At 41.0% G+C, this 13,028-nt stretch overlaps 1 protein-coding gene across 6 annotated transcripts in view; it reads left to right on the forward strand.

The window, feature by feature from the left end:
- The window catches only part of LOC139453302 (lymphocyte cytosolic protein 2-like), a 68,802-nt gene that overhangs the window by 31,849 nt on the left and 23,925 nt on the right, over nt 1-13,028 (forward strand). For all 6 annotated transcript variants that reach the window (XM_071234951.1, XM_071234954.1, XM_071234953.1 and 3 more), the window contains 3 exons: nt 5,285-5,341; nt 5,954-6,063; nt 11,219-11,320. In XM_071234951.1, the coding sequence (XP_071091052.1) occupies nt 5,285-5,341; nt 5,954-6,063; nt 11,219-11,320 (269 nt within the window). The remainder of the gene's footprint in view (nt 1-5,284; nt 5,342-5,953; nt 6,064-11,218; nt 11,321-13,028) is intronic.

Raw genomic sequence — 13,028 nt, forward strand, 5'->3', positions numbered from 1 at the left:
TGGTCAGGTGTACAGGTAAATGTTAGCAGATGTAGTACTTGCACTGATATGGTCAGTACAGACAGGCAACCACTGGGGCAGTCCACCAAGGTCAAGTCCACTCATGGCATCCAACCCTCTTCACCCCCTTAGATGAATGCACCATTGTTATGTCTATTTCCCTGTGGAGTTTCAGGGTTACAATGGGCCTCAAGAGGCAACCAAGCATATCAATTGGTCAGGCTCACCTACCTGATAGTGTGGATCGTTGCTCACAATGTCAATCACTAGATTGTCAGGTCCTGATTAAAGTATTTATTTTTTTATTTATTTTTTTGTGATTTAAAAAAAAAAGTTATTTAAATCTTTATTGACATTTCAAATAAAATACAATGTGTAACATTTTAACAATTATACATTATTGAAAATCCACTCCTTTATACATCAAACATTCAAACTATATTGCAAATATAGACAATCATAAAATATATCATACTAATATTCTTTGCTGGGATTGAAAAGTCTGTGGAAGAAAGACCAGAACTGAAAGAAAGCTGTATAATTGCAATTTGAGAATGCAATTAATTTGGTCATATTGTAGTATCTAATAACTTCACGTTGAATATATTTCAACTTTAGCTGAAAACCCTTTCGTGATTGTTTTAACACAATAAGTTTGTATGATTAATATAATTACTTTGAGAGAGTTGTTATTCTTCCCCTTAAATCCAAATAAAATATTCTCTTTACAGAAGTCAAGTCTTCCTTCCACAGATGTTTTTAACCAGTTGAGAACAAGCTCCCACATGTGAGCAACATATTCACAATCATAAAATGCATGTACAATAGTTTCACTATATTTACCACAGAAGTTGCAGCTTGGTGAATCTTTATAACAATACTATGTTAGTACTTATTTAAAGGTAATATGTTGTGGATAATCCTACACTGAAACCATCTCAGTTCTAGTCTCAAATTAAATCCCACCCACTGTTCATCGGTACATTCTGTAAAGTTTCATTCCCTGACACTTGATGAAAGCTGGATGTAAGAGTGTGTTATAGAAGAGTTTACTGCCTTTTTTACACCTTGTGAGTAGTGAAACATTGTATGGCAATATAGGTTAAAAAGAGACTCTAGGCGTACTCTTAAGGTTACAATTGTGTTTTTTTGGCAAGTTGCATTATTGATTGAACTATGCCCTGATATGTTAGGAAATTTGTTGTTATTCCATGTCTATCAATAAAAGAGTCATAAGAATATATTCACCTGTTTCATCAAAAGGTTCACCAACAAATGTAAGTCCTTGACAATACCAAGTCGGATAAAAGATGGACTTTCCTCCTATCTGAATGTTGTTATTAAACCACAAAGCCTGGTTTACAATGTCTAACTACCACTAATATACATGTATTCTTCAGAGAGTGCATCAGACGCATTGTCTTTATATTCTACAGCTAGGAATTGTGAACTTGAAAGAAGGGATTACAACTGAATATTTACGTACTTCATGTTGGTCTTTCCATGTGTTTACAATCCCATGACAACTTTGGTATGATGAACAGGGGAGATAGTTCTATGGACATACAACTTCTTACAGTGAATATAGTTTTGGTGGAGACAGCAGGTGATGGCTGTGTCTGCATCTCATGAGGAAGGTGAGGTGGGTGGAGGACTCAACATTCTCTCAGTTGGTGAGTTTGTTGATGGCTGTAATTGCCACAACTCCATAGCGGTGAATGACCTCTTTTAGTTGCTTTCTTGATAACAGTATCTACACCAAAATGTCACATTCATTGTAATATAGTAGGTGGTATATCCACAGAACTATGTCCCTTGTGATGGAGCTTGTAGTTTGCATGCCCAGGGCTGTATATGGAAACAGAAATAAAGGATGTCTGCTGGTGCATATTAAATGTAGGACCCTTTCTGTGCTCATCAGGAGCTCGTGGCATGATGTGTGTTGTCTGCCTGACCTCTGTCAGTCTACTTCTTCTCAGACACAGCTCATGAGACAAGGGGGATCTCCAACTTCATAATCTGACAGATTTCTTCATGGCATTAAAATCAAACTTTACTGTTTAAAAAATCTTAGTCTAAGAAACCACAATGTCTAGGAATTTGAAACATTGATACAATGTGTAGCAAGACAATTGGACTCACATTTGTTCATGCCAGTAAAAGCTGAAATCTTTTTGAAATCCTAAAAATTGAAAATTCCTTTGAAACTCCTTAAAAAACTACTTGTCAGAAGCCAGAAGATCCAGATGGCTGAAACTTTATGATGATGTATATACCGGTAGCCATACTAGGACTCAGATTTGCATGAAACTGAAAAGTTTAGTGAAGTTATAGGAGGTATATTATCTAAAGTCTGAACAGCTGAATCTAACAGTACAAAAGACAACACTATTTGTGTGACTGTGCATGCTTGTGCTCTTCATGAACATTCTTACATAAAACAAGCCAAATACAAACTTGACCATGGAGGCATAAGAGAACTCAGCCACCATGAAGTTGTATGAATTAGGAATTCTTTGAGAGGCATTCAGAAGTTGACTAAGCAAGGATAAGATATATGGATGAACGACTTCTTTGTTACAATTAGGAGCATTGTTTCAGTGTAGGTTCTGACACTTCCTTGATAACTGTGTTACAAACTACACCAAAATGTCACACCTACTGGTAATTGTCATAAAGAAGTTGTTCCTCCAGATATGTTATCCTTACTTCCATGAATAACTTTATCATTGAATGTATTGCATTGTGTTCTGAGCTGTACCACATATTGACAATATGATCATCTTTTAGAACACAGCAGGACTTCAGTATATAAACAAATTGACCAAAAGGATAAACATTTAAGTATTTCCTTCCTCGTTCAATGTGAAGGGCGAGGTGCTGATAATGTGGTATGTGTGACACAACAAGGTTACAGGATACAGAACACATAGAAGATAGTAGTGTAATCCTATATGCTGTAAGCTGTAAGTGATCTGTTGAGAAATGGGAACTGATTGTGTACTGCAATATTGGGATTTGACGTATGCTTATGACTTATGGCTGCATGGCTTAATATTGGAGATAGATGCTCAGTGTTCTTAACATATACCCTCAGAAAAACTTGAAGAGTTTGAGCTGTGTAGTGAACACAAACTTATACCAGCAAGCATCCTTTAAAGTTTGTGCATGTTCAGGTGCTCACTGTTGAGACTGAGATGGCAAGTGTATGGACTCAGGAAGACTTCAGACTGTCAAGCCCATCACACTCTTCTTGGGCAAGAAATGCCAAAGAAACCTCTTTATCCCTGTAAACCTGTGTCAGTTAAACTTAGAATTCTGTGTCCTAAATCCATTCTGACAATGCAGTTATCACAGAGTAAGAACAAATAACGTTGTGGAACACAAACCTGCAACCCATAGTTGTCTGTCTGGCTTACATGTTCATCTACTAGTCCCCCTTTGTTTAGCCTGCCATCTTGCTCAACATAGGACAGTCCATGGTGGACTGTGAAATAGTGTAGCCATGTTCCTGTATCCTGCATGATGGTTGCTGATGGTGCTGGACACGATTGTAGGCTTGGTGCTGCTTCCTGTTGGAACAGTTGGACTAAGGAGCATCACAACAGCTTGAAACAACCTGGAATACAACAACTGGAATGATACCGACAACTGGGTTTATTCCAAACTTGATGGCAAAATAGCAATATAGAAACAATAAAAACAAATACTGTCGAGTCATGTATTATAGACACTTTGTTCCCAGAAAGCACTGCTGTGAAGATGAGTTGTGTATCATTCTCTTATTACAATATTTTCTGTCCAAAATTCTTATTTTTATGTCTGGCTAATACTTATAATGTATTGAATTAGTATTATTAAATATTTAATCAAATATTACAATTTGAAATTAATGTGCTCAGATCACTTTGACATTGTTTAATGATGTCGCAGTCAAGCCGAAGTCATCACAAGGTTGGGAACAGGTTGGAGCATGATACTCGTATGGAACGGATAATGTCACTGCAGGTGTTAGTCAAAACTGATTTAACTGATTGACTAGTGTCAGGCTCCTTTGTGGGAAACTAGGATAAATCTAACATACATGTATTGTCAAGAAGAAGGGGCTTTGTCCCTCCCGATTTCTTCCTATTGCTATGTATTTATATAAGTGTTAGCTGCAATAATAAGTTTTAATATTGAATTCAGGGCAAGATAGATATATCTATGGTCAGAATGTTCCGAAAAATAATTATTAAAGTGGAATTGATATGGATTCAACATGTTCAAGCTATTTCTGCAATTCAGCATCACGGAGGAGGGTCCCCAAGTGGTGTACTGTTGTAGGAGGGTCCCGCAGTGATGTACTGCTGTAGGAGGGTCCCCCATTGATGTACTGCTGTAGGAGGGTCCCCCAGTGATGTACTGCTGTAGGAGGGTCCCCCGGTGATGTACTGTTGTAGGAGGGTCCCGCAGTGATGTACTGTTGTAGGAGGGTCCCCCAGTGATGTACTGTTGTAGGAGGGTCCCCCAGTGATGTACTGTTGTAGGAGGGTCCTCCAGTGATGTACTGTTGTAGCAGGGTCCCCCAGTGATGTACTGCTGTAGGAGGGTCCCCCAGTGATGTACTGTTGTAGGAGGGTCCCGCAGTGATGTACTGTTGTAGGAGGGTCCCCCAGTGATGTACTGTTGTAGGAGGGTCCCCCAGTGATTTACTGTTGTAGGAGGGTCCCCCAGTGATGTACTGTTGTAGCAGGGTCCCCCAGTGATGTACTGCTGTAGGAGGGTCCCCCATTGATGTACTGTTGTAGGAGGGTCCCCCAGTGATGTACTGTTGTAGGAGAGTCCCCCAGTGATGTACTGTTGTAGCAGTGTCCCCCGGTGATGTACTGTTGTAGGAGGGTCCCCCAGTGATGTACTGTTGTAGCAGGGTCCCCCAGTGATGTAGTGTTGTAGGAGGGTCCCCCAGTGATGTACTGTGAGAGATTTTAGGTTTACTTATGAAACTGTATACTCTAGCCTTGTTATTATACATTGTCCATGTAAGGACTTCAAGGTCAGGTTAATGTCAAGGTCTATAACATGTGGGCACACAAGTCAACTTCTGCAGTTTGCTTTAAGAAAGAAAGACGGAGGATGTTTAGTTTTGTTTGGGGCATGTGATAGATTGAATGAGCTTTTGCCATGAGAACTATTGAATCATTCAGTACATTAATCTGTCTTACAAAAGACTTGGTCGACTTCTTCATCACAATCTGAATGTCCAATGGAGGATGTTGTCTGTATGAGTGTCATGTGTTTCCAGTACCAGACCCCAGTGATGACAGCTCGGATGAGGACTATGTGGAGCCGCTGTCTGAAGGTAACCTCAACCCTTGGCTGGTCTGTGGTAGACATATCTACAGGGGCAAGGTCACTGTCATCTGTCCACGTGAAGTAGAACATACAGGCTGCCCGATTAGGCATAGTGTGAATTGGTTGATTCTAGATAGCATGTCATGTAGTCAACCATCAAAGTTAACTCTATGCAAGAAATGATTTTGTATATTGCATTTTTATTTCATTTGCTCTCTCACAAGCTGATTTAATGAGGCTTGTTATGTGTATCTGTTTGATCATTATGAGTAATTTGCTGTTGGAATTAGTTCTTTTTCTCTTACCTTTCTAAAATATTTATGTATTTGTCTCAAAAAGCTTTATATGTAATGTTATTGAACATTTCCATCATCAAATGAAATGAAATGGCTGAATGCCCCTTGTACATAGAGTAAGTTATTTGCAATACTTGTTTAGAACCTTCAATTCCTGTATTGACCATGCTCCAGTTGAGACACAGGTGTTAAGGAACTTGGATGGATGTTATTGATGATCCTTTGATGAAGTTAGGCTGTGAGAACACTGTCAGTGGAGAGGTTGCTAGGATACCTTGACAGTTTTCGCATTCATGACACACATGTGTGATTGTTGTATCCAGGGCCTCCGAAACCTTCACGTCGCCAACAACCTGTACCAACACCACCTGAGAGAGTAGCCCCGCCCCGCCCTAAACACAGGTCAGCACCCCCACCTCCACCAGTCGATGAGGTAAGACACCACAGTGTTAACAGTTACTTAACCATCAGAACAGTACATGCTGTAATGCATGCCGAGTAATTTGTAGTTTCATATCGCTGGAATATTGCTGAATGCTGCATTAAACAACATAGAAACAAACAAACAGTGTTTCAATTAAATCTTTTTTTAAAGTGGATCCATGCTGGTTTAAAGTAATATGAGGTAATGTTTGATGTGACTGGATGACTTGTTAGAAATGTTTGTGTCACCTGCAGGATGGTTAGTTACTGGTGAGGTGTTTGTGTCACTGTAGGATGTGTAGTCACTGGTGAGGTGTCTGTCTCATTGTAGGATGTGTAGTCACTCGTAAGGTGTTTGTGTCATTGTAGGATGTGTACTCACTGGTGAGGTGTTGTTGTCATTGTAGGATGTGTAGTCACTGGTGAGGTGTCTGTCTCATTGTAGGATGTGTAGTCACTGGTGAGGTGTTGTTGTCATTGTAGGATGTGTAGTCACTGGTGAGGTGTCTGTCTCATTGTAGGATGTGTAGTCACTGGTGAGGTGTTTGTGTCATTGTAGGATGTGTAGTCACTGGTGAGGTGTTGTTGTCATTGTAGGATGTGTAGTCACTGGTGAGGTGTTGTTGTCATTGTAGGATGTGTAGTCACTGGTGAGGTGTTTGTGTCATTGTAGGATGTGTTGTCACTGGTGAGGTGTTTGTGTCATTGTAGGATGTGTAGTCACTGGTGAGGTGTTGTTGTCATTGTAGGATGTGTAGTCACTGGTAAGGTGTCTGTCTCATTGTAGGATGTGTAGTCACTGGTGAGGTGCTTGTGTCATTGTAGGATGTGTAGTCACTGGTGAGGTGCTTGTGTCACTGGTGAGGTGTTTGTGTCATTGTAGGATGTGTAGTCACTGGTGAGGTGTTTGTGTCATTGTAGGATGTGTAGTCACTGGTGAGGTGTTGTTGTCATTGTAGGATGTGTAGTCACTGGTGAGGTGTTGTTGTCATTGTAGGATGTGTAGTCACTGGTGAGGTGTCTGTCTCATTGTAGGATGTGTAGTCACTGGTGAGGTGTTTGTGTCATTGTAGGATGTGTAGTCACTGGTGAGGTGTTGTTGTCATTGTAGGATGTGTAGTCACTGGTGAGGTGTTGTTGTCATTGTAGGATGTGTACTCACTGGTGAGGTGTTGTTGTCATTGTAGGATGTGTAGTCACTGGTGAGGTGTTGTTGTCATTGTAGGATGTGTAGTCACTGGTGAGGTGTTGTTGTCATTGTAGGATGTGTAGTCACTGGTGAGGTGTTGTTGTCATTGTAGGATGTGTACTCACTGGTGAGGTGTTTGTGTCATTGTAAGATGTGTAGTCACTGGTGAGGTGTTGTTGTCATTGTAGGAGGTGTAGTCACTGGTGAGGTGTTGTTGTCATTGTAGGATGTGTAGTCACTGGTGAGGTGTTGTTGTCATTGTAGGATGTGTACTCACTGGTGAGGTGTTTGTGTCATTGTAGGATGTGTAGTCACTCGTAAGGTGTTTGTGTCATTGTAGGATGTGTACTCACTGGTGAGGTGTTGTTGTCATTGTAGGATGTGTAGTCACTGGTAAGGTGTCTGTCTCATTGTAGGATGTGTAGTCACTGGTGAGGTGTTGTTGTCATTGTAGGATGTGTAGTCACTGGTGAGGTGCTTGTGTCACTGGTGAGGTGTTTGTGTCATTGTAGGATGTGTAGTCACTGGTGAGGTGTTTGTGTCATTGTAGGATGTGTAGTCACTGGTGAGGTGTTGTTGTCATTGTAGCATGTGTAGTCACTGGTGAGGTGCTTGTGTCACTGGTGAGGTGTTTGTGTCATTGTAGGATGTGTAGTAACTGGTGAGGTGTTTGTGTCATTGTAAGATGTGTAGTCACTGGTGAGGTGTTAGTGTCACTGGTGAGGTGTTGTTGTCATTGTAAGATGTGTAGTCACTGGTGAGGTGTTTGTGTCATTGTAGGATGTGTAGTCACTGGTGAGGTGTTTGTGTCATTGTAGGATGTGTAGTCACTGGTGAGGTGTTTGTGTCATTGTAAGATGTGTAGTCACTGGTGAGGTGTCTGTCTCATTGTAGGATGTGTAGTCACTGGTGAGGTGTTTGTGTCATTGTAAGATGTGTAGTCACTGGTGAGGTGTTTGTGTCATTGTAGGATGTGTAGTCACTGGTGAGGTGTTGTTGTCATTGTAGGATGTGTAGTCACTGGTGAGGTGTTTGTCTCATTGTAAGATGTGTAGTCACTGGTGAGGTGTTTGTGTCATTGTAAGATGTGTAGTCACTGGTGAGGTGTTAGTCTCATTGTAGGATGTGTAGTCACTGGTGAGGTGTTTGTGTCATTGTAAGATGTGTAGTCACTGGTGAGGTGTTTGTGTCATTGTAAGATGTGTAGTCACTGGTAAGGTGTCTGTCTCATTGTAGGATGTGTAGTCACTGGTGAGGTGCTTGTGTCACTGGTGAGGTGTTTGTGTCATTGTAGGATGTGTAGTCACTGGTGAGGTGTTTGTGTCATTGTAGGATGTGTAGTCACTGGTGAGGTGTTGTTGTCATTGTAGGATGTGTAGTCACTGGTGAGGTGTTGTTGTCATTGTAGGATGTGTAGTCACTGGTGAGGTGTCTGTCTCATTGTAGGATGTGTAGTCACTGGTGAGGTGTTTGTGTCATTGTAGGATGTGTAGTCACTGGTGAGGTGTTGTTGTCATTGTAGGATGTGTAGTCACTGGTGAGGTGTTGTTGTCATTGTAGGATGTGTACTCACTGGTGAGGTGTTGTTGTCATTGTAGGATGTGTAGTCACTGGTGAGGTGTTGTTGTCATTGTAGGATGTGTAGTCACTGGTGAGGTGTTGTTGTCATTGTAGGATGTGTAGTCACTGGTGAGGTGTTGTTGTCATTGTAGGATGTGTACTCACTGGTGAGGTGTTTGTGTCATTGTAAGATGTGTAGTCACTGGTGAGGTGTTGTTGTCATTGTAGGAGGTGTAGTCACTGGTGAGGTGTTGTTGTCATTGTAGGATGTGTAGTCACTGGTGAGGTGTTGTTGTCATTGTAGGATGTGTACTCACTGGTGAGGTGTTTGTGTCATTGTAGGATGTGTAGTCACTCGTAAGGTGTTTGTGTCATTGTAGGATGTGTACTCACTGGTGAGGTGTTGTTGTCATTGTAGGATGTGTAGTCACTGGTAAGGTGTCTGTCTCATTGTAGGATGTGTAGTCACTGGTGAGGTGTTGTTGTCATTGTAGGATGTGTAGTCACTGGTGAGGTGCTTGTGTCACTGGTGAGGTGTTTGTGTCATTGTAGGATGTGTAGTCACTGGTGAGGTGTTTGTGTCATTGTAGGATGTGTAGTCACTGGTGAGGTGTTGTTGTCATTGTAGCATGTGTAGTCACTGGTGAGGTGCTTGTGTCACTGGTGAGGTGTTTGTGTCATTGTAGGATGTGTAGTAACTGGTGAGGTGTTTGTGTCATTGTAAGATGTGTAGTCACTGGTGAGGTGTTAGTGTCACTGGTGAGGTGTTGTTGTCATTGTAAGATGTGTAGTCACTGGTGAGGTGTTTGTGTCATTGTAGGATGTGTAGTCACTGGTGAGGTGTTTGTGTCATTGTAGGATGTGTAGTCACTGGTGAGGTGTTTGTGTCATTGTAAGATGTGTAGTCACTGGTGAGGTGTCTGTCTCATTGTAGGATGTGTAGTCACTGGTGAGGTGTTTGTGTCATTGTAAGATGTGTAGTCACTGGTGAGGTGTTTGTGTCATTGTAGGATGTGTAGTCACTGGTGAGGTGTTGTTGTCATTGTAGGATGTGTAGTCACTGGTGAGGTGTTTGTCTCATTGTAAGATGTGTAGTCACTGGTGAGGTGTTTGTGTCATTGTAAGATGTGTAGTCACTGGTGAGGTGTTAGTCTCATTGTAGGATGTGTAGTCACTGGTGAGGTGTTTGTGTCATTGTAAGATGTGTAGTCACTGGTGAGGTGTTTGTGTCATTGTAAGATGTGTAGTCACTGGTGAGGTGTTTGTCTCATTGTAAGATGTGTAGTCACTGGTGAGGTGTTGTTGTCATTGTAGGATGTGTAGTCACTGGTGAGGTGTTTGTGTCATTGTAAGATGTGTAGTCACTGGTGAGGTGTTTGTGTCATTGTAAGATGTGTAGTCACTGGTGAGGTGTTTGTGTCATTGTAGGATGTGTAGTCACTGGTGAGGTGTTTGTGTCATTGTAGAATGTGTAGTCACTGGTGAGGTGTTGTTGTCATTGTAGGACGTGTAGTCACTGGTGAGGTGTTTGTGTCATTGTAGGATGTGTAGTCACTGGTGAGGTGTTTGTGTCATTGTAAGATGTGTTGTCACTGGTGAGGTGTTTGTGTCATTGTAGGATGTGTAGTCACTGGTGAGGTGTTTGTGTCATTGTAGGATGTGTACTCACTGGTGAGGTGCTGGTGTCATTGTAAGATGTGTAGTCACTGGTGAGGTGTTTATCTCATTGTAGGATGTGTAGTCACTGGTGAGGTGTTTGTCTCATTGTAGGATGTGTAGTCACTGGTGAGGTGTCTGTCTCATTGTAGGATGTGTACTCACTGGTGAGGTGTTTGTCTCATTGTAGGATGTGTACTCACTGGTGAGGTGTTTGTCTCATTGTAAGATGTGTAGTCACTGGTGAGGTGTTTGTGTCATTGTAGGATGTGTAGTCACTGGTGAGGTGTTTGTGTCATTGTAGGATGTGTAGTTACTGGTGAGGTGTTTGTGTCATTGTAGAATGTGTAGTCACTGGTGAGGTGTTGTTGTCATTGTAGGATGTGTAGTCACTGGTGAGGTGTTTGTGTCATTGTAGGATGTGTAGTCACTGGTGAGGTGTTTGTGTCATTGTAAGATGTGTTGTCACTGGTGAGGTGTTTGTGTCATTGTAGGATGTGTAGTCACTGGTGAGGTGTTTGTGTCATTGTAGGATGTGTACTCACTGGTGAGGTGCTGGTGTCATTGTAAGATGTGTAGTCACTGGTGAGGTGTTTATCTCATTGTAGGATGTGTAGTCACTGGTGAGGTGTTTGTCTCATTGTAGGATGTGTACTCACTGGTGAGGTGTCTGTCTCATTGTAGGATGTGTACTCACTGGTGAGGTGTTGGTGTCAATGTAAGATGTGTAGTCACTGGTGAGATGTTTGTCTCATTGTAGGATGTGTATGAGGAGCCTGAGGAGGAACTTGTCATGAACAAAAAAGAAGAGAAAACACGGAAGAAAAGTCGTCAGTTGCCACCAGTCCCACCGGTCCCTACAGTAAGAGTGACATGGTTCCTTCAGGGAATGGCCGAGACTCAGCTGCTGTGGCATTGTCAACACGAACATGACCACATACAATCCTTTTAAATTCTGTTACCATGTCATTTTTAAATATATAAGTAATAATTTTAAGAATGATCAAATCAGATGCTATAATCTTAACTGGCAAATGACCATATATGCACACTGTCAGACCAGCAGTTTTTTATTATTTCCATATATGATTAATTACTGTGAGTAACCCAACTGGAAGCAGAACTATCATCTTGTACATTTGTAGCAGTCACAGATTTTATGCGATTGTGTCACCTGAAAAGAAAAGTGTATATAACGTAGTTAGTATTATATTAATATGAGCAGTTAGTTATGATCCGCCACCATGAAGTGGGGCGGGGGAATATAGAAACAGAGCGTGTCCGTCACTGGTTGTCTGCTTCTCAAAGTGGCAAATTTTCCCAAAAACTAATCAAGTTTGAGAAATGAAATTTTACACATTGATGTTACTGGTCATGATCTCAAATGAGTTAAAAAATTGGTGCTACATTAATTTTTTACAGAGTTATGGCCCTTCTATATGCTTTTCAACTGAGTGCATACTGTGTGAAATTGTGGTCAAGTTTTCTCAGTAACTACTGAAATTACGAAAATTGGCCCCGTAAATTTGTTTTAGAGTTATGGCCCTTGATACATGTTATTTTAATTAGAGCATTGTGTGTGCAATGGGGACTACTTTTCTCAGAAACTACTGAAGTTAGCTTATCTAAGAGGGGGCGGTCGGGTAGCCTAGTGGTTAAAGCGTTCGCTCGTCACGCCGAAGACCCGGGTTCAAATCCCGACATGGGTACAATGTGTGAAGCCCATTTCTGATGTCCCCGGCCGTGATATTGCTGGAATATTGCAAAAAGCGGCGTAAAACCAAACTCACTCACTCACTCAATTATCTAAGCGATACTTATCAAAACTGTGTTATTTTTCCAGAGAATGGGCCTTTTGTGTGTATTAATTACACATTTAATCGTTATTCTGATGACATGAAGCAGCCCAAGTGGCTATCTCTTTTTAAGGCTTTATAGGACTTATTTTATGGTTTATATTCACTAATATATACACAAACAAAATTCTTATTCGTGCCAAGGGTGGGGATAGTGATAACACTGTTTTCTTGTTAGAATTAGTTTGCAGTAAGGGTTTTAAGCATTATAATGAAGTGGTGATACTACACCTTTAAGATTTTAACTTAGTTGTGCTTGGGTCAGTCGCTACAGCAAGTGGACACATTTTAGAGACTTTTTACTTTCAAGGTATTTGGATGTCACTGTAGCCATGGCCATATTGATGTGGAAAATTTACATGTGACACAGAACTAAACAAGTCTGTGATGTGACCTCCACCTAATGGCCATACTTCTGGGTGTGAGATAAAAACACACTACTTGATTATCTTCTTTGATAGGCATTTAGAAGTTGGAGTACTAAGTAAGGATAAGAATTTATGGATGAACAACTTCTTTATTACAATTGTAGTTGTAGAAGTTGTTCATCCATAAATTCTTATCCTTACTTACTTGATTATCACCAAGTCATCAATAACCGAATTCACACTCATAGCCATGTCATCTTATTCAGCGAAACTCACTTCTGCCACACAATTTGATACAAACCTTGTTAGAAAATCAGAACACACACATTAAGTGAGTGAATAGTAC

This window comes from Haliotis cracherodii, unplaced genomic scaffold (genome assembly GCF_022045235.1).
Source record: "Haliotis cracherodii isolate W230 unplaced genomic scaffold, xgHalCrac1.p SCAF_9, whole genome shotgun sequence".
Taxonomy (NCBI): Eukaryota; Metazoa; Mollusca; class Gastropoda; order Lepetellida; family Haliotidae; genus Haliotis; species Haliotis cracherodii.